General features: G+C 49.9%; 3 protein-coding genes across 3 annotated transcripts; 2 read left to right on the top strand and 1 right to left on the bottom strand.

The window, feature by feature from the left end:
- Positions 1-2,111: 2,111 nt before the first annotated feature.
- Positions 2,112-8,557, bottom strand: TRIM72 (tripartite motif containing 72). The gene is made up of 6 exons (XM_004386698.1): positions 8,168-8,557; positions 5,237-5,332; positions 4,916-5,146; positions 4,477-4,499; positions 3,768-3,886; positions 2,112-2,788 (listed from the first exon to the last, which is right to left on the bottom strand). Exons 1-6 carry the CDS (start codon positions 8,555-8,557, stop codon positions 2,214-2,216), a joined length of 1,434 nt encoding a protein of 477 aa, XP_004386755.1. The 3' UTR covers positions 2,112-2,213.
- Positions 6,256-7,492, top strand: PYDC1 (pyrin domain containing 1). Its single transcript, XM_023741048.1, has 3 exons — positions 6,256-6,528; positions 6,839-6,881; positions 7,063-7,492. Exons 1-2 carry the CDS (start codon positions 6,263-6,265, stop codon positions 6,840-6,842), a joined length of 270 nt encoding a protein of 89 aa, XP_023596816.1. The 5' UTR covers positions 6,256-6,262; the 3' UTR covers positions 6,843-6,881; positions 7,063-7,492.
- Positions 8,558-22,164: 13,607 nt separating the features above from the next.
- PYCARD (PYD and CARD domain containing) lies at positions 22,165-23,492 on the top strand. The gene is made up of 3 exons (XM_012558515.2): positions 22,165-22,435; positions 22,712-22,801; positions 23,134-23,492. Exons 1-3 carry the CDS (start codon positions 22,165-22,167, stop codon positions 23,388-23,390), a joined length of 618 nt encoding a protein of 205 aa, XP_012413969.1. The 3' UTR covers positions 23,391-23,492.
- Positions 23,493-25,560: the final 2,068 nt, after the last annotated feature.

The raw sequence follows: 25,560 nt of genomic DNA, 5'->3' as shown, positions 1-25,560 counted from the left end.
GAAGGAAGCTTTGGGCTCTTGGACACTACCACCCCTCCCCAGATGCCCATGACAAGGAGACCTGTGTGTAGACAATTCAATGCAATGGGATGCACATTATAAAGGAGGTGCTGGAGAGATCCAGAATGGAGAGTAACTAACTATACCTGGGGGAGAGTTAGGATAAGAAATAGTGGTGGTGTTTCAGAAGAGTCTTGAAGGATGAGTGAGAGCGAAAACGGATTTCTAGCAGAGTTGCATGGTGTGCGGGGGAATGGCCAGAATACAGACACACACAGAGCAGTAGTATAAGATGAGGTTAGGAAATGGAGTGTGCCTCAAATGCCAAGCCAAAGACTTGGGGCTTTATCTTGTAGGTGGCAGGGAGTCACCGAAAGGTTTCAAGCAACTGAGCTACCTGACCAAATCTGTGCTTTTAGAAAGATTAGATGGGACAAGACTGAAGGTTAGGAGGGCAATTAAGAGACATGCCAGTAGGTCACTTGTGTCTTCATACAGAGTTAATGAAGAAGGAGTCAGAATACAATAGTTTTTATTAATAGTGCTGGATTTTACAACGAAATAATCCTTTAATTTTATCGTTTTATTTTCTAGCATGAAAGAGCTACTCAAATTAATCGTCCCTTTTGTCACCAAGGGCCAGGGGCCTAACCAGTCTTTCCTATGGGAGATACACCCAGGAACCCCCACCTCCAGCCAGGCTTTTCTTACCCCATCCACATCTTCCTTTTGCCCCATCTTTTAGTCCCATTCTCACCATCCCCCCAAGAAAATCCCCACATTGGTACCTCTTGCCAGGGGTCTCCAGGCCCTTTCACACAGCAGCAGCACGACCACCCTGTGAGAGTCGATGACTCCATGCCATCATCTGCCCCGAGGATAGCACTAAAATCCTACCTATCCGAATCCCCAAAGGCCTCTCCCTCAGGATAAGAGGGACTCTTACTCTGAGCCTCCGTGGTTACTCCAAAGCCCAAGAAATTGGCCTTTGAGTTAAAATCAAAGAAGGTGTGAGCCAGCAAGGAAGCAGTAAGGGGCCATCTCATGAGGAGGTGGACCTTCTATCCTCCACAAGCAGAAGGGCCCAGCATGGGGTTAGCATCAGGCTCTTTCTCTGGGTTGACAATCTGGGGAATTTCCTCAATGTCCAAGACACTCAGTAAACATATTCCAGAGGCAAAGGGAATAAGTTGGGGGTAGGTTAATTCATCTCCGTAGCATCCAACATAAAAAAAATACCGAAACCCATTGCCGTCAAGTCAATTTCAACTCATAGCAACCCTACAGGCCAGAGTAGAACTGCCCCACGGTTTCCAAGGAGCACCTGGTGGATTCAAACTGCCGACCTTCTGGTTAGCAGACGTAGCTCTTAACCACTACACTACCAGGGTTTCCAAGCATCCAACATAGGGCCTGGCAAATTTTAAATGTCTGTTGAATGGAGAAATATATTTTGGATTTTCTATGTCTCAATCTACACTGATAGCTAACTAAACAGACAGGTGTCTCTGAGTCAGTGATTCTCAAAGTGTGATCCTGGGTCCTAGTTCTTCAACTTGGACATACATCAGCATCATCTGGAACTTGTTAGAAATGCAAATGGGTGGCCTGTCCCAGACCTGCTGAATCAGAAACTCAGCAATCTGTGCTTTAACAAATCCTCCGGATGATTCTAACACGTGCTCAAGTTGGAGAACCGCTATCAAAGTGAAAGACCTTTTGGTATGGCAGAGTCTGGGTACTCTGCCTCAATGCTACTGGGGGTGGGGGAAGTCTAAGGCTGAAGGGGCCCCTTACTCTACAGACGCTCTCAAGCTCTTCCCTCCATGCTCCCCAAACCTGGCCCCTTTTCCCTCCCTCCCTTAACCTCATTTTCCTTCTAAAATCCCTAGGCACCTCCCCAACCCGCCCCCCCAACCCCAGGCCCCTGAACCCCTGGGCCTCCCTGCGCCCAAACTCAGATGTCCTCATTGACTTGCCTTCATATCTCCCTTCCCCACCGGGTCCTGTTCATGGTGTCACTCCAACCGCTCACCCAGATCAGCCCCCCACCTTTCTCAGAGCTCTTGCAAACCCCTAATCCCTGGCTCCCCTGGCTCAGCCATCAGCCTTGGCAACCTCCGTTCTTGCCTGTCTCCCTCCAGGCCTGGGGAACCAGGCCTGAGCCCCAAACGGCCAGGACCCGGCACCCCTCCCCAACCTAGCCAGGTGGCTCAGGCCTGCCCTCCATCTTGCCCCACCAGCAGCAGCGGCTGCGCGTTCTTGCCCTTGTCATGCCAGCACACGTCAAAGAAGGGGTACACTGGCCCGGGCAGGCGCTCGTGGAAGGCAAAGAGCAGCACTAGCGCGTCAGCGTCAGTGGCGTCGTAGAAGGCGAGGGTGCCCTCCCCGAAGCTTAGGTAGAGACCTATGCGCGTCGGCCGCCTCTCCGGTGTGCGCAGTGCGCGAGGCTCCTTGGCCTCAACGTGTGCCTCCAGGATCTTGCCGTCGCGAAGCCCGAGCAGCCAGAGGCCCTGCGAGGGGACAGCGTGCAGCCGGCCGCGGCGACTGGCCTCAGCCGCGATAATGCCGAGTGCCCAACGTGGCTTGTCGCCCACCTCCACCTCCCAGTAGTGCTCGCCGTCAGAGAGCAGCTGGTGCGCCACCACCGCCACGGCCTTGTCGAACTGGCGCGGGTCCTCACCAGCTGGTGGCGCCTTCTGCTCCGAGCACTCCACGCGGCGACCTGACGGTGACACCACCAGGCTCGGGTGCGCCGTGCTCGGGTCAAAGGTCAGCTCCTCCAGCGCTGCCAGAAGGACAACGGTCAGACCCCTGCATCTTGGCCTCTGTTGTTCCCCTTCGCAACCAACGTTTACTTTGAGTTTATGGCAAGCCGCTAATCCTGCCAACATCTCTGGGAAGTGAGACCTTTTGCTTACTGGCTCAGGCTAGAGATTGCTCCTTCCTGAGCTTCAGTTTGCTCAACTGTAAACTAAGGCCATAACTGCCTCCCTCCAGGGTTGTGGGGAGGATTAAGTTGAGACATGTAACTCACCATCTGAGGCCCCAAAATGCCCCAAGACCCAAGATCACAGAGCAGGAATCGAGTCAGGAAGCCTGGTCCTAGGCCAGTCCCTGCCCCACCTCACTATGTGACCTCAGCTGGGCTTGACCCAGTCTCTGGACCTTAGTTTCCTCTTGGATAAAATGGGATTCCTCCACTCTCATCTTCCCTGAGGCAGTGAGGGTTCCATGGGCCATGGGTGTATGTCCTGGAGCTCTGTAACCCATAGTGCTGGATGCACTCTAGCTCTTAGGAGGGGAAGCTGAGCCCTCAGGCCTCCCCTGCCACAGGCCACCAGAAGTCAGTGTCTAACCCAGGGCAGTCCCCCAGGAGCTCTGCAATTTCTTAGCCCCCAACTAGCAGGGATTATCATTTCCCATGGATGACACAGGAAGTCAGTGGGGATGACACACTGAATCAAACCCAGGACCCAGTCTCCCATGCCTCTAATTCCATCAACAGCAGCATTCCTGGGGTAAGCAGCATCCTCTCCATGTCAATTACCCACCTGTAAACCCCACGCCCTCAAAAATCTTTCTTCTCTGAGCACTGCCATGGATTAGGGGGATGGAGTGTGGAACCTCAGAGGTAAAGGAGCAGTGGGCACCCTCTTAGATGACTTCCCTGTTGAGATTGGGAGGCCTTCCTATGTATGGCTGGAGCCTCCCATCAACCCCACCACAGTCACACACACAAACCTGGTGACAGCCCCTCCCAGTACCTGGCATCAGAGCCCGGAACATCTTCCTCCACACCTGGAATTTGAAGTCATCTGAGATGACAGGCAACTGGATGTCCAAGCGGGCAGGCGGTGGAGACTCTGCCAGGATCTTCTGTAGCCTGGGAGTAGGAAGGTGGGAGAAGGTGTCTGTGAGCAGCCTTCCTGGAGGAGGCATGGGATGGAGGTGGTGGTGGGGAGAACAAGTACCCCAAGGAGGACCAGGGCTGTGGTGGAGTTCCGGGATCTGTCCACATCATACCCCAACTTAAAATCTTTCCTTTGAGATAAGGTTCAAGCTCCTCAGCCCTTCACAGTTTGCCCCCATGTGCCACGCCAGTTTCATCTGCTCTCCCACTTACCAGCCTTTGCACTTGCTGTTCCCTCTGCCTGCAGTACTCTTCCTCCAACTCTTTACTTAGCCAATTCTTAGTCATTTCTCCAGGGTTCCACTCAAGGGTCCCTCTTCGGAAGACTTCTCTGACCACCCCCTTCCCTCCACAGCAGCATGGAGCACACAGTGATGCCTGTGTCCCTGCCTGGAGTCTGAGAGGTCCCTTAGGGTAAGGACCAGTTCTGGTTCAATTCTATGTTCAACATAAAGCCTGATACAGTGAAATAGCAGTGGATTGAATGAGGATGTGCAGGCGCAGTGCTGTCCCTAGAAGACTGGGGCCATTTGGGGAAAAGGGAAGGGCCAGGTTGATCTCACCTGCTGGTCACCAGGCAGTATTTCTGGAGAGAGAGAAGTAGAGAATAGACGTAAGGCAGGCAGGGGGATACTGGGGATCTCCAAGGATGAGGTGTGGGATCAGGAAGAATCAGAGAAGCCAAAAGAAACTCAGAACTAGGGGCCACCCCAGCCCTTTACCTCTGTGTGAATTAGAGAAAGGTGTCCCCTTCCCAAGAAAACTCTAATTCCACCTGTTAGAAGATTGTACTAATAAATACACAAATCTACTATGTCTATGATGCAAATGGTGCCCACTTAAATATAGTGTCCTTGTGCGGTGCTGAACCTAAACAACCATAAAGGCAGTCTTGGAGCCCACGCCTTCTCCATGTGTGACCCTGGCTCATCCCTGCCCCTCTCTGGACCTCATGGTCCCTGTCTGATAATGGGATGAAGTCTCTGGGGACTGAGCACTCACCGTGAGGAACTCAGTCTGTGGCTTGTCCGCCACCTCCTCCAGCACTTTTTCCATCTGCCGCAGCTGCTCCAGGTAAGAGTTCAAGCCCCCCAGCTCCCGCCTGAGTGCGACTCCTGCCTCATCCCGCACACGCTCTGCCTCTCGGTCTAATGAAGCCTCCAATGCAGCCAGGAAAACCCGCATCTTGCCCAACTGCTCCCCCACGGCCCCCCGGAACTGACGCACTGTCTCCTGGGGAGGGGGCAGACAGGCAAAAGCACTTGGCTGGGGACTCCCAACCTGGATCTCCAGTCCACTGACTCTGCCAGGAAGTGCTCTCACCTCCACCTCCGCTAGCTGATGCTCCAGCACAGCCACACTCTTCTCCTTGCGCATACATGCCTCCTGCAGCTGCATCTTCTGTTGGGGGAGCTGCGTCTGGGGGGTGGGGCATGAAGAACTGATGAGAGTAGCGCCCCCCAAACCCACACCTCCCATCCTAAACCTGCCTTCTCCAGCTCGGCCTCGATGCCAGCTCTTCCTGCAGCTAGGCTGGCATCTGATCATTCCTGATGCTTGGAATGCCCGCCCTTTCCCCATGTCTATTTTGTTAATGCCTCCCTGGCCTTGCCTTCCCTGATTCCATCCCCTCAGCAGTCAGCCCCTCAGCACAGGTCCTTGTAAGGATGACAAATATGGTCATTATCAGCCTCCCCCACCAGTTGGGAGAGCACAGGGCCTGGCACCCAACAGGCTTCAGGGGTTGAGTGTAGGATGTACCAAAGAAGAAATGCAGCCTCCCTATTCTTAGCTTTCAGAACATCATCAAAACACTCCAGTTAGCCTCCCTGAAAACTCATGAACTCTTGGGGGAGGCAATTTAATAAAAGTGACTGTGGCGCTGACCAAACAAACACATCTGTGGGCAGGATCCTAGCCCAGGCCTGTCTGTTTGTGACTCCTGAAATACAGGCATAGGAGAAATCCTAACAGCTCTTGCCAAGGCCTGGAATGAGACAGTGCAGGGCTCCAGTCCTGCCTCCATGGCTTCCAACTACAGTTTCCTTCTCTGAAGAATGGAACAGCAAGCAATCTCCACCTAACCTGTAGTTGTGACAAATTGGCACCCTCCTGACCCCTCGGAAAGTGGGAGATCCCAGCCTGCCCCTTCAAAGCGCTGCTTGCCCGGGCTGAGTCCCCACCCGTTGGGCCCCAGGGTTGGACCAAGGACTCCCCTGGCCGGCTGCCAGGTCAGTCTCCTCCCTGGGACATCCTCCCAGATGGCGGCCCCGCCTGCTGCGGGGCGGGGCAGGCCTGGTGGCTCACTGCGCGGGTCATTCAGAGGTCCAGAGGCCACAGGGCTGAGCCATGGGAAAGAAGCGCGACGCCATCCTGGAGGCGCTGGAGAACCTCACTACCGATGAGCTCAAGAAGTTCAAGCTGAAGATGGGGGTGGTGCCGCTACGCCAGGGCTTTCGGAACATCCCGCGGGGTGCTCTCGGGCCTCTAGACGCTGTGGACCTCACAGACAAACTGGTCTCCTTCTACCGTGAAGACTACGCCGCCGAGCTCGCGGCAGCCGTGCTGATTGACATGGGCATGCAAGAGGAGGCGGCGCGGCTTCAGGGGGTGGCGTGAGTCCCCAGCGCCAGACGGGTCCCCATTAGACAGCTCTGAGTCCGGCACCTGGGCTCCAGTCCCAGCCTGTCTTCCTCACCAACGATCCAGGCATCCTTTCCCCCTCTAATCCCCTCCCTGCCCCCCTCTTTCCTCAGGCTCCTTCCTGGAGTCCACCTTCACACCTCTGGCCGGCTCCTTCCTACCGCTTGGGGCTGGGCTGATGCGGACCCCGGCGGGCTATATTCCACCTCTACTTGCCCCCTCAAGGCTCCCGGACCTCCTGGCACCCAGTCGCATTTCACGGACTCTGTTCTCTCTTTCCAGATAAAGACGGCCGAAATTAGGCATTTTGGGATCATCAGCAGAGGTGAGCCTGGGCTGGGAGGGCTCCTGGGAGGAGGAATCTCCTGCCCTCTGCGAGGAGACCACCAGCTAAGGCTTGGGGGTTGGACTGGGCAAGGAAGGAGCCGGAGGGACAGCGAGGGTACGCCCTAGGAGAGTCTGGGGGTCTCGAATACCAGACTGAGGACAGGGTCTACCCCCTCTAGGAGTCTAGGGGCCAAGGAGAGGAGCAGTGCAACGCTGATGTATGTGGGCAAAGATTATCCCCCAGAAGCCTGCCCCAGCACCAGTCCCGGGAAACCACAACGGCCGTCTCCACCGTGCTGACCCCGCCCGTCCCGTCCTTGCACCTGTCCTTTATTCTTCCGCAGTCTAATAAATATTTCATGACAGACCTTCCTGGGTCTGCATGGACACATACCGGCCGTGTCCACCTACATTTGCCACCAGCGTGATGTGTACGCATCAGTGTGTGCCTGCGTGTCCTTGGAGACCTCTGGAGGTTTGTGCATGCGTGTATGCCTGTGTTTGTGGCGTTTGTTTGAGGCATCTGTGAGTGGGTGTGCACACAACTGCACATGTGGAGGTATGTGCAGAGGAACGGGCGCGTCTCCACTATCCGATGACTGGGCTCTTATGGGGATCTCAAACCTCAGGGCGCGCACAATTGTGTGCTCAGAACTTCCAGCTTCAAGCAGAAAAACAGCCTGTTGTTGGGTCTCCCACGTATAGAGATGCAGGCCCAACCATGACCCTCCCCACCTCGCTTTCGGTGAGGGCCCACCTCGCGACAGCCAGGCACGCGCTAGTTCTGCAGCTTCAAGGGCGTGTGGAATTCCACGGTGCGGCTGTGTAGACTGGGACAGCCTCACATCCGACCGCCTGGCCTACGTGGCCTACGCCACGCAAAAGTGCCAGCCTGACAGGACCACGCAGTCCACGGAAACCCTCGTGTGCCGCACGCACGGACTGCGTCCCTGCTCTGCCAGGCTCCGCCCCAAGTTCGTCTTGCTGCATCTCCACCAGCGCTTGAGCGCCTGAGGCGAGGGAATGCAAGTTTACATAGCGCGTCCCCCCAGGACCCGCTCCTAATCCACCTGGACCCGACCCCTCCCTGCTCCGCTCCTCTGCCTTCAGCTGGTGGAACCGCGTTCCCTGGCCGCGTGGGCCCGCCCGCGTCCCCCCCCCCACTCCCGGGCGCCCATGCACCCCTGACGCTCAGAATTCAAGTAAGTACAGCCACCTGCCCGTCAGGCCCCGCCCCTCATCAGCCAGGCCACGCCCCCGCTGGATCTCAGCCGGTTCTCGCACCTTGAGGCGCGCATGGGCCTCGGCGGCAGGCAGCAGGCGGTGGCCGCGATGCGAACCGAGCGAGGCGCACACACCGCACACGAGAGCGCGGTCCTGCTCGCAGTAGATGCTGAGAGGGTCCAGGTGCTCCTCACAGTGGCCCTGAGGCACCTGCGCCAGCCCCTCCACCAGGCGCGCTAGCTGCAGGTTGGTGTTGAGTGCCTGCGGCCGTGTGGGTGCTTGACAGCAGGGGCAGAGCACCGTGCCGTCGGCTGCCGGCTCCCCCGCCACGCGACCCAGGCAGGCGCGGCAGAAGCTGTGGCCGCATTCAGCCGTCACGGGCGCGTCGAACAGCTGCAGGCACAGCGGGCAGGACAGCTCCTGGTGCAGGAGGCCGGGTGTGGCCGACATGGCCGGTCTGGGTGGAGGAGGGGTAGGTCAGGAGAGCTCAGCGGGGCCACGCTCCTGGCCCTGCTCCGGGCCTAGCCCCAAGCCCAGTCTGCAGCCCCCACAGTGAGGAGGCCCAGGCCGTAAGGTCCTCTCACATCCCATACAGGAAGGGACTCTGGTTCTGGCCAAGGGGGAAAGGGTAGTCGGTCTCAATCCCAAAGGCAGCCTCAGCTGCAATTCTGCCAGATAGAAAGTAGCCCTTATCAGGCCCCTTTTCTCAACTCCAGTTCCTAAACACGAACCTGCGTCCCAAACACAGTCTTACCCACTGTCCTTGTCCCTGTCTTAGTCACAGAACTCAGCCTGTGACACATGCCTTGGTTCCAGGTCCTGCCCCAGCCCCAAATTCTCCAGAGCCCCCACCTCTACTCTCACCCACCCTCCAGGTTTCCCAGCCCTCCCTCCCCCACATCTCCAGGCCCACAAGACTCACAGGTCTGATTGGGGATCTTAGGTCAAAAGAGACTCCAGGAGGCCCAGTCAGGGTCACGCCTAGCCACAGGCCTGTCAGAACTGTGTGTGAAGACAGGTGAGGATCAAGCAGCAAGCTCAGAGCAGGGGAAGATGGGTACTAGAGGATAAGGCTCACAGGAGCAGCTGGCAGTGGACGTCATGGGTGATGGGCACACAGTGAACTGCAGACAGGAAGCCAGCCTGAGGCATGGCCAGAGAACTATATTTAGCTGCCCTGCCCGACCCTTCCCATTACTTCTGGAAACCATTCTAAAAGTGAGGACTGAGTGGTCAGCAGGCGGGCATCACATGTCAGGGCCACCTGTCCTGGCCCATCCCACTGTCTCCTCCCCAGCTCAGCCTGAAGCCTGAGCTCAGAGCCAACCAGGAGACTGGGCCTCCCGCACCACAGAAAAGACAGAAACATGACCTGTATTGTTCTCCCCTTTCTCTCCCTTCCCTTCCCCCCACCCCCACACTCTCCAACCTCCCTCCTCCTCTGGTGCAGCCCCTTCCCCACTTTCCACCCACTCATTCCCCAAGCTTATGGCTCATCAAGGTCACCCTGATAGTCATATCCCAACCTGCGGGAGGACAGGATCCCACCCCACCCTGGAAGATCTTCTTCCTCCAGAGCTGAGGGGAGGGTCTTTTACATGTTATCCTCCCCAGTGCCCAGCACAAGCCCTGGGCGAAGTGGGCCTTCAAAAAAGGCTTGAGGAGTAAATGATAGAGGGACAGTTGAATGAATGAAAACCAAATTCAGAGCCTGCAGCCCAGAGCTCAGTCTTGCCCTTGGAGCCTCAGGCTTTCAAGTTTGTCCTTCAAATTTCAGTTTAAATTTCATTCAGAATGAGAACGAAAGTCCTGCAGTGGCCAGCCAGACCATTCCTCTCTGATCCCATTCATCTCTGATCTCTGATCTCCTCTCTCACCCCTCTCCCCCTTGCTTATTCCACCAGGCATACTCCAGCCTCAGGGCCTTTGCAATTGCTGTCCCCCCATATTGCGTGGCTCTCTCCTTTTCCTCCCTCAGATCTTTACTCAAATGTCTCTTTTTCCATGAGGCCTGTCCTAAATCCCTGATTTTAAAATCTCACATCTCCCCAACATCTCCCTTCCCTCCCTTATTCTTCTCCATGACACTTACCACCATCTGATATGCAATATATTTTATTTATTGGTTTATTGTCTGTGTCTTCCCAACAGAATGTAAGTTTTTTTCACTACTTGTCTCAGCTTAGACTAAAGTGTGTGGCACACAGTAGGTGTGATGAATGAATAAACACACAGATTCACCCAGTCCCTCTCTTTCGCCCTCTCGGCCTCTCTTTTTCCCTCGGCTTACCTCAGCCCTTACCTGGGTTTGCTCATTTCTCCCCACTGCTCTGGGCCTCTCTCAGTCTGAGTTTCTGTTTCTGTTTCAGTCTCTTAATCTCCCCTTTGGACTGTCTCTTTGCCTCTATTGAGTTTTTAATATTTATCTTTATTCATTTTTATCCTGAATGTGCACACAAGATATTCTGGATCAGAGACAGACTTTTTTATCATATACCTTACAATAAATAGTGAATGCTTCAGTCTCCCTTTGTCTTCATCCTTGCCACAAGGGCAAAGCTGAGGGGAGCCAGGTCAGTTGTCCTGCGCCAGTAGCCAGACACCCCATAGGTGAGCAACAAGGAAAGTGTTTTCCCTGCTTATAAAGGCGAAGGAGACAGCTGTTCCCATTCCCTCCTGAAAGGGTCTCCTCTGTACTCCAACTCTCTGGTATGTGAATAAAATCTCCTCAGAAACCAGACAGCCCCTTTTGTTCTAGGATTTGTCTCCAAGTGCTGGGGTTCATTCCTTATGGAAATGTAGCTCTTGCATGCTGCATACTCACATCTGACGCGTATGCTGGCCCACTTAGGAAGAGAGCTACTCCAGTCTTCCTGGCCTCTTGGGGGCTTAATCTAGGAACTTTGTCCAAGCTGTTACCATGTGGCCCTCTCAGGAAGAGATAAGAGTTTTATTATTCTTTCAGATCAGAGCATACAAATAACTACAAATCTAATTCTCATAGTATGTGAAAAGTCTCAGGAAGCTAGGGCTTTTTACCAAAACACTGAGAAACCCAGGGAAGTTTATTTCCCCACACTCTTTTTATCTCCCTGGTTTCCTCTCTGCCATTTCTGATGGCTCAGACTAAGCTTTGGGTTAGCCACAAGAGTGGGATGGGGACTGACAGTATATTTGGAGCTCCTCTCCGAAGCCACAAGCCACTTCACTTAGACTCAAACACTGAACATCTAGAATTTAGATCTCCTTGGGGCTCTCCATCACTTCCAAGCTGGAGCTGAAGTTTCCAGTCACTTGATCCAGTCATCAGTAGATTTGACGTCAATGGGAGTGGGTGTCCAGAACAGGGGAGGTGCCAGTCAGCTCAATCCTTCTCTGCAGATGGGGCAGGTCTAGCTTCTGATCCACCGAAGGGCTATTGATTGTCTGTGGCTGGTCAGAGGACAAGGTGGAGCCAAAACCATGTCCAGGGGAGGAGGGGGGTGAGGGCCTGTTGTTGCTGACCCTAAGACCAAGTTCTGCCCCTGAGAGGGGCAGATTTCAGCTTTTCTTCAGGTAGAGCTTCCAAACAGCTGGAGTAATGAGTGCCTTGGAAGGTGAGTGCTCCCTGTTATTGAATACACGCAGAAAGAGGCCAGAAACCCCCAGTCAGGCCCACTGCAGAAGCAGGTCCTGAAAGCTGACATCACAAGCTGATGTTGGTGTTCCCCAGGGAACATCACCTAACCAGTCTCTGGCCTTCAGCATCTTCAGCTGCAGTATAAGGATAAGAAGAATAATACCAGCCTTGTAGGATTGGCATGAGGATTAAATTAAATAATATGTCAAATAAACACCAGTGACAGTATGCTGGCACCCAAGGGCTTAGGAAGCAGTGACTGCCACTAGGTTCAAATCCTGACCCTGCTATTTTCTTGCTATGTGACCTTGGGCAAGTCACCTTAGCCAGATTTTCTCATCTGTAAAATAGGGGTCATGTAAGGATTGTTATCAAGACTATTGGCGTGTTTGAAGATCCAATAAGTTAATTCATGCAAAGCTCTTAGAACAGTGCCAGGCCCATAAGAAGTGTTCGGTACATTTTGACTATTGATTTTATTACAATTATTACTAATTGTTCAATGCATCCTCCCTGCAGCCCTGTAAGGTCAATAGCATCATCCCCATTCACAGACTAAAACTAAGGCTCAGAGACTGTAACGATGACAGAACTTACTATGTGCCAGCTGTTCCAAGACCATCAGAACATAGGCCTCATAGCTCCATCATTGTTCTGGTCTTACAGGGAGGCCATGAGGCACGGAGAAGTTAAGTGACTCATCCAAGGTCCTGCAGTCTATGATCCTTCAGATTCCAGCAGGAGCCATCTAGCTCCAGCAATAAAAGGGTCACTTTGTTGGTGGGGGTCACACCCAGAAAGCATCTTATCTCCACCAACGGATCTGGCTTTAGTCCAGACAGGGACAAGGGGTGAGCCTGAAATAAGTCCTCGAGGTTCTCTCTCACCAGAGTCAAAGATCAGAGCTCTGAGCACCTCACCCAGAAAGAGGGGGGCTAAGGGAATAGGGATTACTTGTGGCTTCCTGGAGAGCTGCCCAAGGCTCCCATTCTCTGCCTCCCCAGGTGGCAGCCACCCTGGCAATCTCTACCTCCTCCTCCCCTGGGGACCATGGGCAAGTCACTGCCCTTCTCAGAGCTTTGACTTCCCTACAGGCTGGTGAGGTGAGCACCTTATCAACACAGGATCCAGACTTACAGAGGGGCCGTGATTTCCCTAAGTCACACAGAGAGGAAGGAGAGGGTCTGCAAGTCACACCCAGATGTGTCTGACACCCCTCATCTCCTGCTTTTTCCACTATTCCAGTATCTTCTGAATGTGTTTTGTAAATTCTAGAGCATTCTGCAAATAGCAGAAAGTTAATATTATTATTATTATTATTGCAACATCTGCCCTCCTAAGAGCATTTGCGGACAGTCTGGAGGAGGCATATATTTCCTGTATACAAAACCTGTACAAGTAATTTGTTCATTTTTGAGGGCAGAGAGCGAAACTTTTAGGTTGGACCCCCGAAACTATGGCCCCCAGACGCACTGTTAATCCAGAACTGAAACCATTCCCGAAGCCCACTCTTCAGACAAAGATTAGACAGGACTATAAAAAAAAAAAATAGTCTACATGAGGAATGTGCTTCTTAGTTCAATCAGATATACGAGAGCAAATGGACAGCTCCAGTCCAGAAGCAGGATGAGAGGGCAGGAAGGGACAGGAACTTGTCCAACGGACACAGAGAACCCAGGGTGGAAAGGGGGAGTGTGCTGTCACATTGTGGGGATTGCAACTAATGTTGCAAAAACTACATATGCATACATTTTTGAATGAGAAATTAACTTCAGCTGTAAACTTTCACCTAAAGCACAATTTAAAAAAAAAAAAAAGAATATTGGTTGGAATTTGGGCTTACGAGTCAGATGCACATAGGTTCAAATTTGTGTTTTATTATTTACTAGCAGTGTAGGCTTCTGGAGTAATTTCTTTTTTTTGTTTAATTTTTTTTTTTGAGTGAAGATATACACAGCAAAACATACACCAATTCAACAATTTCTACATGTATAATTCAGTGACACTGATTTCATTCTTCAGTTGTACAACCATTCTTGACATCCTTTTCCAAATGTCTCCACCAGAATTAACCTACACTCACTGCCCCCTAAGCTTCTCATTTAATCTTTCAAGTCGCTGTTGTCAATTTGATCCCATACAGATAATTCTTTAAAAGTGCACAATGCTCAAGGCAGACATTCGTTACTAATTAAGCTAAACTATTATCTGGTTTAAAAAAGACTTCAGGGGATAGTTTTGGTTTCAAGTTTAAGGTTTAAAGATCATCTCAAGGCTATGATTGTCGAGTTCACCCAGCCTCAATGGCTCCAGAAATTCTGGATTCCATGAAAATTTGGAATTCTGTTCCACATTTTACCCCTCTTTTGATCAGAATTCTTCTATAGAATCTTTATCAAAACGTTCAGTAATGGTAGCCAGGCACCATCCAGTTCTTCTGGCCTCATGGCAAAGGAGGCAGTTGTTCATGGAGGCAGTTAGCCACACATTCCATTTCCTTCTCCTATTCCTGACTCTTCTTCTTCCTCTGCTGCCACAGGCAAATACAGACCAATTACTGAACCCTAGATGGCCGCTTGTAAGCTTTTAAGACCCCAGGCACTACACAATGAACTAGGAGGTAGAACAGAAGTATTAAAAATGATATTAGGCCAGTTAACTGGGATTCTCATGAAACCATGACCTTAAACTTCTAAATCAAGAAAATAAATCCCATGAAGTGTTTGGTTATACATAAGCAGCATCAGTAGCTGCTCTTTTTTGTTGTTGTAAATATATATATCACACAACATTTGCCAATTCAACATGTTTCAGGTGTACGACTTGTTGTTGTTAGGTGCTGTCAAGTCGGTTCTGATTCATAGAGATCCTAAGTACAACAGAAGGAAACACTGTCTGGTCCTGCACCATCCTCACAATTGTTATATCTGAGCCCATTTTTGCAGGCACTGTGTCAATCCATCTCGTTAAGGGTTTTCCTCTTTTTTGCTGACCTTCTACTTTACCAAGCATGATGTCCTTCTCCAGGGACTGATTCCTCCTGATAACATGTCCAAAGTACATGAGATGAAGTCTCACCATCCTTGCTTCCAAGGAGCACTCTGGCTGTATTTCTTCCAAGACAGACTTATTTATTCTTCTGGCTGCCATGGTATATTCAATATTCTTCACCAACATCATAATGCAAAGGCATCAATTCTTTGGTCTTCCTTATTCATTGTTTAGCTTTTGCATGCATATGAGGAGATTGAAAATATCATGGCTTGGGTCGGGCACACCTTAGTTGTCAAAGTGACATCTTTGCTTTTTAATACTTTAAAGAGGTCTTTTGCAGCAGATTTGCCCAGTGCAATATGTCATTTGATTTTCTGATTGCTGCTTCCATGGGCATTGATTGTGGATCCTAGTAAAATGAAATCCTTGACAACTTCAATCTTTTCTGCATTTATCATGATGTTGCTCATTGGTCCAGTTGTGAGGATTTTTGTTTTCTTTATGTTGAGGTGTAATCCATACTGAAGGCTGCGCTCTTTGATCTTCATCAGTAAGTGCTTCAAGTCCTCTTCACTTTCAGCAAGCCAGGTTGTGTCATCTGCATATCGTAGGTTGTTAATTAATCTTCCACCAATCCTGATGCCACATTCTTCTTCATATAGCCCACCTTCTCAGATTATTTGCTCAGCATACAGATTGAATAACTATGGTGAAAGAATGCAACCCTGATGCACATCTTTCTTGATTTTAAACCATGCAGTGTCCCCTTGCTCTGTTTAAACAACCACCTCTTGGTCTATGTACGGTTCCGCGTGAGCACAATTAAGTGTTCTGGAATTCCCATTCTTTGCAATGTTATCCATAATTTGCTATGATCCACACAGTTGAATGCCTTTGCATAGTCAAAAAACACAGGTAAACACCTTTCTGGTATTCTCTTTCAGCCAAGATCCATCTGATATCAGCAATGATATCCCTCATTCCATGTCCTCTTCTGAATCTGGCTTGAATTTCTGGCAGCTTAGTGATATCGATCACATTAATCAGTCGTGCAACCACTACCTTTAATCAATGCCAAATTTCTCATCACCATAGACAGAAACTCACTGCTTCCCAAAAAATGACTTCCCTTCGTCCCCTCTCTCCTGCCCCTGGTAACCACTTACAAACTTTTGTCTCTATATAATTGCCTATTCTTGTCATTTTATGTAAGTGAGATCATAAAATATTTGTCCTTTTGTGATTGACTTATTTCACTCAGCATAATGTTTTTGAGGTTCATCCTTGTTGTAGTATGTGTTAGGACTTCATTTCTCTTTCTGGCCGAGCATTCCATTATATGTGTATACCACATTTTATTTATCCATTTGTTGGTTGGTGGACATTTAGGTTGTTTCCACCTTTTGGCTATTGTGAATAGTGTTGCAATAAACATTGGTGTACATCTGTCTGTTCGCTTCTCTAAGTCCCTCAGGTATATACCTAGGAGTGGGATTGCTGGGTCATTTAGTTCTATTTTTCGTTCTTTTAGGAACCGCCACACTGTTTCCCACAACTGTATCATTTTGCATTCCCACCAGCAATGAATAAGGGTTCCAATTTTGCCACATGCTTGCCAACATTTGTTACTTCCCTTTCTTTATCATAGCCATCCTAGTGGGAGTGAAGTGGTATCTCATTGTGGTTTTGACTTGTGAAAAAACGGCATGGTGGTGTCAGAGGTTCTCTAACTTCACAAGGAGGAAGGAGAATCAAGATCAACAGCCCAAAGCTGATTCCTATGAGGCGGAGGTCAGACATGCCTCCACTCTCCAACTTTTTTTACCAGTTCTGACACCACCCATGGCACTCTCTACTTTTCTGCTGGATTCAACAATTCACTGCTATGCCACACAGAACTTACAAACAATACTTAGGATTATGGGGTTTATTAGGGAAGTAGCAGGTTACACTTCAGGATCAGGAAGGACTCAGGATACAGTTCTTTGATCAAGACAGCCTCTTCTCAGCCATTCCCCCAGGCAAACCTCACTCTGGCCCTCAGCCCCTCGGACCCTAGCCCCTTGGCCCCTCAGGCCTCTTGGCTTGGCCTGGCCTCTGCCCTGGTTGGACAAGTGTTACAAAGCTCTTTGGCTCTGCCAATAAGTGCCCGGAGGCACCCCACTCCACCAGTAAGCCTCAGCCCGAAGGTGTTCAGCTCTCTAGCCCCGTGAGTCGGCAAGCCTAGCTCCGCTGACAAGTGTCTAGAGGCACCCCACTCCGCCAGCTAGCCTTCTGCCCAAAGGTGCTCTGCTCTCTCACTCCATGGGCCAGGAAGCCCACCACATCATCTCCCACTGGTTTCCTGATTCTGCCGTCTCTGCTGCCACCATTTTTCTGTTGCTGCTTCTCACCGTCTCTCACTGTCTTCCATGTTACAGCTTTCTCCGTCTCCTGAGTCTAAAAGCCTCTTAGTGCAGGGACCCCGAGTCCAAAGGAAGCCCCCACTCTCGGCTTTTCTTTCTTGATTATAGTGAGATCCCCCTTTCCACCTTTGGGATGGTTCATTTTAAGTTTAGTGGATGGCAAAACTAAACAATCCCCTCGTTATGGTTCCGTACACCTTATTTGCATGATCCCACCCCAACAAGTGTGCCATGCGCCTTATTTGTATTATTAGCAAGCTATCCAATCCCCTGGGTGGGCCACAAGCACCTAATTTGCATAGTCCCACCCAGTCATTTGGTAGACGTTACAAGACCATGGTGAGAAAGACCATATAAAAGCAATCCATTGCACTACAATTTGTATCTGTCTGTTGGCTAAAGACGTTAAACATCTTTTCATGTGTTTGTTGGCTATTTGAATATCCTCTTTGGTAAAATGCCTAGTCCAGTCCTTTGTCCACTTTTTTTTTAAATTATATTATTTGTCTTTTTGTTTGTTTAGTTGCAGAAGTTTATATATATTCTGGATATTAGACCCTTATCAGATATATGGTCCTCAAAGATATTCTCCCAATCCACAGGTTGTCTTTTCACATTTTTGGTAATTCTTTTGATGAACAAAGTATTTAATTTTTATGAGGTCTCATTTATCTATTTTCTCTTTTGCTGTTCATGGTTTTGTTATCCTATTAGATAATCCATTGTTAAAAGCTAGGCCCGACAACCATGCCTCTACACACCTATTCCTCACTTATCAACATGGTTAGGTTTCAAAGACCAGGTTATTGTGTGAAAAACGGCATTATGCAAAAATAGAGGATGACCACATCAGATCACAAAATAGAGAATGACTACATCATTACATAACTGCCAAATTATATCATTACATAAGTGTCAAACTACTGAGAATCATGGCCCAGCCAAGTTGACACATAACCTTAACCATCACAGCCAGCATTACTCTCGCCTCACACCTTGGTGTTCATTACTGCCAGATGTACATCATTAATGAGCAAAATAGTTGGATAGCATATTTTTTTACTATTGTCATAAATGCGAAATGTGAGATAACAAGATAATAAGTGAGAAGTAGGTGTATTTTCTTCTAAGAATTTTATGGTTTTAGTTTCCTCGTTTAGGTCTTTCATCCATTTTTAATTGTTTTTTTGTGTATGGTGTGAGGCATGGGTCCTGTTTCATTCTTCTGCATTTGGAAATCCAATTTTCCCAGCACCATTTATTGAAGAGACTCTTCCCCACTGAATGGTCTTAACATCCTTGCCAAAAATTAGTTGACCATAGATGGGTGGATTTATTTCTGGACTCTCAGTTGTATAGTGTCTATTATTATAATAGTACCATGCTATTTTGATTACTGTAGCCGTGTATTTTGTTTTAAAATCAGGACGTGTGTGCCCACTACTTTGTTCTTCTTAAAATTTGCTTTAGCTATTTGGGGCCTGTCATGGATTGAATTATGTCCCCCCAAAAAATGTGTATATCAGTTTGGCAGGGCCCTGATTCCTGGTACTGTGATTTTCCTATATGTTGTAAATCCTGCCTCTATGATGTTAATGAGGGAGGATGGGTGGCAGTTGTGTTAGTAAGGCAAGACTGGATTGTGTCCTGAGGCAATCTCTTGAGATATAAAAGACAGAAGTGAGCAGTGAGACAGGGGGACTTCATACCATCAAGAAAGCAGTGCCGGGAGCAGAGCGCGTCCTTTGGACTGGGGTCCCTGCGCCGAGAAGCTCCTAGTCCGGGGGAGCACTGATGAGAAGGCCGACAGAGAGAAAAAGCCTTCCCCTGGAGCTGACACCCTGAATTTGGACTTTTAGCCTACTTTGATTGCGAGGAAATAAACTTCTCTTCGTTAAAACCATCCACTTGTGGTATTTCTGTTATGGCAGCACTAGATGACTAAGACAGGGCCTCTTGCTCTTCCAAATAAAATTGAGGATTGGTTTTTCCATTTCTGTAAAGAAGGCTATTAGAATTTTGATCAAGATTTCATTGAATATATAAATCACTATCACATTAACAGAGCAATTTCTGAAAACCTGTTTTCTCCTTTGTAAAGCGGGGATAAATACACATACCTCATGGGGTTGTTGGCAGAATTAAATGAGATTATGTGTGTTAAGTGCTTAACACTGTGCCTGGAACATAATAAGATTCAAAAACTGGAAGCTAATTTTATCATTATTATTACTGTCTCTCACCAGCACTTACCATGGGGCTGAGCATCTAGTAGAGCCTTAATACATCTTTTTGGAATAAAGTAGATTCTCCAAAGACTTTGTTCCCTTCTCTATTCATTTGACTTCAGAATTTACAACGTGCTCATAGAGTCTGTCCTCCTGCCAAAATGCATTGCTTGAGAACACTGAGGTCCAGCCTGAAACCACTGCAGGAGTGAGGCTTCCAGTCCTATAAGAAGAATGGCTGCATTTCCCCAGCTTTTGTCCCTTGCTTCCCTGTAATGTCACACCAAAGTGCTAGCACTTCTTCTGAGGGGATATCAAGGGGGAAAATCACAGCCAGGATGTTTGAAGTCTCCTTCTGAATGTGTGTGTGAACAGGAGTGTGACTGGGGCTGCATGGCAGGGGTAATCTGGGCCCAAAAAGGAAAAGCCCTGGACAATGATATCCAGGAAGATGAGAAGGGGCACAGTGTCACACCTACCATGACACACATTCTCACCTCCTTTACACTCAGGAAGCCCCACACTCCCCTAGGTGCAATTTCCTGCAGCCCCAAAGATTCTGCTGAAATATGTTATATTGATTTTACTTAAAGTAAAGGCCGCCCTTGAACAAAAGTGTTCAAGAAATGCAGTCAGAAGGCCAAGCAGCAGAGAGGATCCCTGCTCTGTGTGGGGGATGAATCAGGCAATCATTTTTTAAATTTTGTGGATTAAACACCAAAGCTTCTAAAGATTCAACTAAACGTGAAAAGAGCAGGTTTCTATGATTCTAGTTCTAAGATTCTTCTGTCATTCCATAAGGCTTACTGAGGCCAGGTCTGTGCCAAACCCTGTGCTGGGTATTGTGGACCAGAGAGGGTCAAGACTTGATTTCTGCCCTCAAGGAGCTCTCAGTCTGGTGGGAAAATAGTCAAGTAAACAAACTTGGTAGAGGCATCATAGGGGCATCCTAGAGGCTTGGCCAAGGAGTCGTTAATTTTGCCCAGAGGAGACAAGGAAGAGTACACAGAGGACAGATTCAGAAGCTAAATGACTCCTGTTATATGATCTTGGGCAACTCCTTCAACCTCTCTGAGTCTCAGTTTTCTCATTTGTAAAATGAGGCCATTTCCAAAAATCAGCCAGTGAAAACCCTATGGATCACAACAGTCCAATCCACAACCAACCATAGGGATGGCACCGGACCAAGTAGCATTTTGTTCCATTGTGCATGGGATTGCCAATTGTCTTTGACAGACAATTTCTGTCAAAGGGGCCAACTTAATGGTAGCTAACAACAACATTCCCTATCTCAAAGAGATTGTTGTAAGGCTTAGAAATAATTCATGTGAAGGATCACATTCTAAAGAGGGGCTCAAATTATTTCTATTATTTCTTAGAAAAGGTGACTGTTGATGAGTGTTGGAGGATGGGCAGGAACTCACCAAGCAGACAAGGAAAAGAGGCCAAACAGAGGGCAGGTGCCACATGTGCAAGGGTCCAGAGGCCAACAGGATGGAAGGTGCAGCTGAAGAGGTTGCTGAGAGCCTTAAAGTCCTGGCCAGGAAACTTGGACTTGATTCTGAGGGCACTGAGGAGCGACTGAGGAGGTTTCTGAGCAGGGGAGGGCCAGGATCACACGTATGGGTTAGGAAGAAGTATCCGTCTGGCTGCAGAGCACAGAATGAGATTCTGGAAGGACAAACACCAGTGAACCAGCATGATAACAAACATGAGCCAGAATACGCCAGCTGTTGGACCATAAGTGCCACCCATGGTGAAGATGTTGGCACACAGCACTACCCTAGCCTGTGTGGGGCAACATGCACAAGGATAGGGGGAAGTTTTTGAATACACCACGCATCACAGCCTCATTCATTCCTTCATTCAGCAAATTTTACTGAGTCTCTACTATGTGCCAGACACTCTCCTGATGCCAGGGATTCAGCAATGAACAAGACAGACAGACAAGGACATACAGCTCACATTCTGATTGAAGGATGGACACTCACTCAGGGCTGTCTGATAGCTACTGAAACCTTACCAAATGTTTCCGGGGTAAGTCAGGATTTGGTCCCAGAAGCTGAATTTCTTGGGAAGTGATGCCAAGAACCACTTGTGATGGTAGAGAATATTCTCATCTGGAGGGACAGCCCTGTTTGGCCTCTTTTCCCTCCTGGTCGGCTTGGCGAGTGTCATTATCTCCATTTCACACATGAGGAAACTAAAAGGGAGAGAGGTTTTTCCCAAATTGGCTTTTTTTTTTTTTTTTAACACCTCACTGCTCCCCAGCATGTAGAATTTGGGGAGCTCCATGTTTCTGGCTGGTATGATTCTATTATTCGAAGATTCTGTGACATGTGAAACAGGATGCTAAGGTTCAGGGAAATGTGGAGATTTCAGGGTTCTAGAATTCCAGGATTCTAAACCTTGGCCCTCTAAGAAACTCAGTGAGAGTGCGTCCAGTTTCCTGGTCTTTGCGAGCTGTTGCAAACCCAGAGACTCAAGCGCCATCCACGAGCCCCTCTCCGTGACTTCGCGGACCAGCCGGAGGGCGGGATCCTGGCGCCCCCCAATGGCCAGGGGCCCGAGCCCGGAGGCCTCGGTGGGCAGGAACTAACAATGTAGTCGAGGGCAGCCTTTGCCCTAGGGCGAACCCGCTGGGGTGGAGGCGAGAGTACGGGGAAGGCGGGGAGTTCCAAGACCCGCCCCGGAGAAAACTTCCTGGTCGACGGCAGCGGCTGCAGCGGGCAGGCAGCTTGAGTGAGCGGCGGCAGCGGCGGCAGCGGGCAGCTCGAGTGAGCGGCGGCAGCGGCGGCGGACTCCGGAACGATGGGGCGCGCGCGCGACGCCATCCTGGAGGCGCTAGAGAACCTGACCGCGGAGGAGCTCAAGAAGTTCAAGATGAAGCTGCTGTCGGTGCCGCTGCGTGAAGGCTACGGGCGCATCCCGCGGGGGACGCTGCTGCCCATGGACGCCATGGATCTCACCGACAAGCTCGTCAGCTTCTATCTGGAGGCGTACGGCGCTGAACTCACGGCGGCCGTGCTGCGCGAAATGGGTATGCAGGAGACCGCGGAGCGACTGCAGGAGATCAACAATGGTGAGCGCCCCACCACCCCCCGCAGGGTCCAGGCCCCCGGGCCTCCCGCAACATCCCTTCTGCCCCAGACTTTTTCCGCTCGTCAAACCTGACGTCTGCCTCTTCACGCTCTTTCGCTTCCTGTTCCTCCTAGCCTCTAAAAAACAGCTCCTCTTGCTGGGAATGAAGGCCTCCCGCGCTTGGCCCTGACCTTGGCATCCTTACCAAGAGGCCCCGACCCCAGAGAAACTAGAAACGATACTGTAGGCAGGGAACACTTGACTCTTTTTCTTACAGGCCCTGGAGCCGCACGAGCCGCACCAGCCGCACTAGCCGCACCAGCCGCACCAGCCCGTCTGGGCCCTGTTCAGACGGCAGCCAAGCCAGGTGAGGCCTCCACACCCACCTTCACCCACCCGGGCTATCTCCTGCCCCTCCCCACGCGTTCGTGCACAGCCTGACGGCTAGTGCCACGCCAAGGGCACCAGGAGAGAGCAAGGCGGGGCCAACCCGTCTCACCCACCCACCCAGCCAAACCTCCTTGAGCCAGGCCTGGTGGGAGAGAGCAAGGAAGACCAAGTTATATCTGGAGTCCTGGTGGGATTATCCCCTTAGGGTTGCGTTCAGAATAGTTTCCGAAGAAAGCAAAGCGTTCAGCAGGGACAGACCCCAGCACTTACCCTGGGTGCCAGCTCACATGTTCTCCTTCCCACCCCCAGCATTGCACTTTGTGGATCAGCACCGGGCAGCCCTCATAACGCGGGTCACAGAAGTGGAGGGGTTGCTGGATGCCCTGTATGGGAAGGTTCTGTCCGAGGAGCAGTACCAGGCAGTGCGGGCAGAGGCCACCAATCCAACGAAGATGAGAAAGCTTTTCAGCTTTGCTCCTTCCTGGAACCTGACCTGCAAGGACCTGCTCCTCCAGGCCCTGAAGGACACCCAGCCCTTCCTGGTGGCAGACCTGGAGCAGAGCTGAGGTGTCTTCCTCAGCAGCAGCCCCATATTCAACCCCTAGCGGTTCCAGCTAACTCACTGAGTCTTGTTTTTTTATACACAATATATGAAAAAGCAGCTTGTACTTGTGTTTTTCCTACTTCTAGCCTGAAAGCATATGCAGAAAAAACTGAAATTCCAAAGGCTGCACAGACTTAGGTCATGGCATCAGGCTCCCCAAACCATGCTTCCTCCATCCTTCCTGCTTCAGTCACCATGGACTATTTCCTCCTCACTGACCATTTGGTGGCCCTTCCAGTGCTACCCGAGAGGTACCCCTTGAGATTTTAGTTTTAACATCCTTATGGCTCTGGTCTAAGAATTAAAATGGAGGCATGCACACATGCCTGGAACCATATCCGCTGCCATCAAGTCGATTCCGACTCATAGCGACCCTATAGGACAGAGTAGAACTGCCCGGTAGGGTTTCCAAGGCTGTAATCCTTACGGAGGAAGCAGACTGCCGCATCTTTCTCCCTTAGAGCGGCTAGTGGGTTGGAACTGCTGACCTTTCGGTTAGTAGTCAAGTGCTTTAACCACTGCGCCACCAGGGCTCTCCCCCCACCACCAATGGAACCACAGGGGGATGATCTGTCAGAGGCATTTAGAAACAGACTAGTCTACATAGCTTCTCTACCTTGCTTTTTCCATGGGAAAAAAACTGCTGCATTAGAGCAATAGAGACTATTAATCTAAACGTAGGGCAAAAGAACACAACCCACCAATTCTGGCATTGGCACTGACACCAGCAGGCTTAATTGCTCCCTCTGCTTCACCCCACTTCCCAGAGACAGGGGCTATACAGGTTACTCCTCCCAGAAAAATGCCAACCACAGCAAAAGCAAACTTTCAGGAAATGGGTTCTAGTATGTTTCTTTTCTTGATGGAATTAATTTTTGCCTAGAAGGGGAAACTGGAATATTTATGGGAAATATCACTTAAGGGCCCTTTCCAGAAGGTGTTGAAGGAACCAGGGGTTACACCCAACCCCTTCTGGCCTTGAATGGGAAGGGTGGTATGCAAAGCAACAAGTAGGCACCAAGGGGACCCAATAGCCTATCTTTACGATCCAGGTGTGAGGGTACAAGGCACTCGGCTCTGTGCCATTCACAATACTACACCAGCCCACAATGAACACAGCTTATTTGTACAGCTCAACTAGATCACACAAAACAAGCAATACAGCATGCTGGAGACTCCTCCAGAGATACCCCGTCTCATTCTGTACAAGGGCACTGTTACAGTCTGTGTAACTCTTTCCCCCATGTGATCTACTGGATCACCAGAGCAACAGGAGAAACAAGTGGCTTCCTACAGGAGGGAACTGCCGAAAGGCTAAGATGTGGCTACTGTCAAGGCTATCCGACCACATACGACTGTTCCTGATGCTACTTGGAGCTCCAAGAAAAAAGCAGAGCTTCCTCAACAAGGGGAATGAGCGCTAACACTAGTGTATTCTGTGAGCTCATCTTCCTTTAGCCAGCCACCCCATAAAATTCAGTACTCCCCATTCCATCTTTAACTTTCTTCACTCAAATCTTTTTGTGTCTTATAATTCAAAGCCTCATTCAACTCCCTGAGATCCATTGTTATGGATTGAATTGTGTCCCTAAAAAATGTGTCAACTTGGCTAAGCCATGATTCCCAGTATTGTGACTGTCAACTGTGTTGTCATCTGATGTGATTTGCCTATGTGTTGTACATCCTACCTATGAGGCAGAATTAGAGGCAGTTACGTTAATGAGGCAGGATTCAATCTACAAGATTAGGTTATATCTTGAGTCAATCTCTTTTGATATATAAAAGAGAGAAGCAAGCAGAGAGACGGGGGACCTCATGCACCAAGAAACCAGAGCCAGAAGAATAGCGTGTCCTTTGGACCCAGGGTCCTTGCGCTGAGAAGCTGCTTGACTGGGGAAAATTGATGACAAGGACCTTCTTCCAGAGCTGACAGAGAAAGCCTTCCCCTAGAGCTGGCAACCTGAATTTGGACATCTAGCCTCCTAGACTGTGAAAGAATAAATTTCTCTTTGCTAAAAGCCATCCACTTGTGGTATGTCTGTTACAGCAGCACTAGGTTAACTAAGAATTTGGTACCAACCAAGAAAGTGGGCTGCTGCTCTAACAAATACCTAAAACGTGGAAGCAGTTTT

This window comes from Trichechus manatus, unplaced genomic scaffold (assembly GCF_000243295.1).
Source record: "Trichechus manatus latirostris isolate Lorelei unplaced genomic scaffold, TriManLat1.0 scaffold00170, whole genome shotgun sequence".
Lineage (NCBI taxonomy): Eukaryota > Metazoa > Chordata > Mammalia > Sirenia > Trichechidae > Trichechus > Trichechus manatus.
Note: the sequence above shows the minus strand (reverse complement) of the source record. Positions and strands in the feature narration are given on the sequence as shown.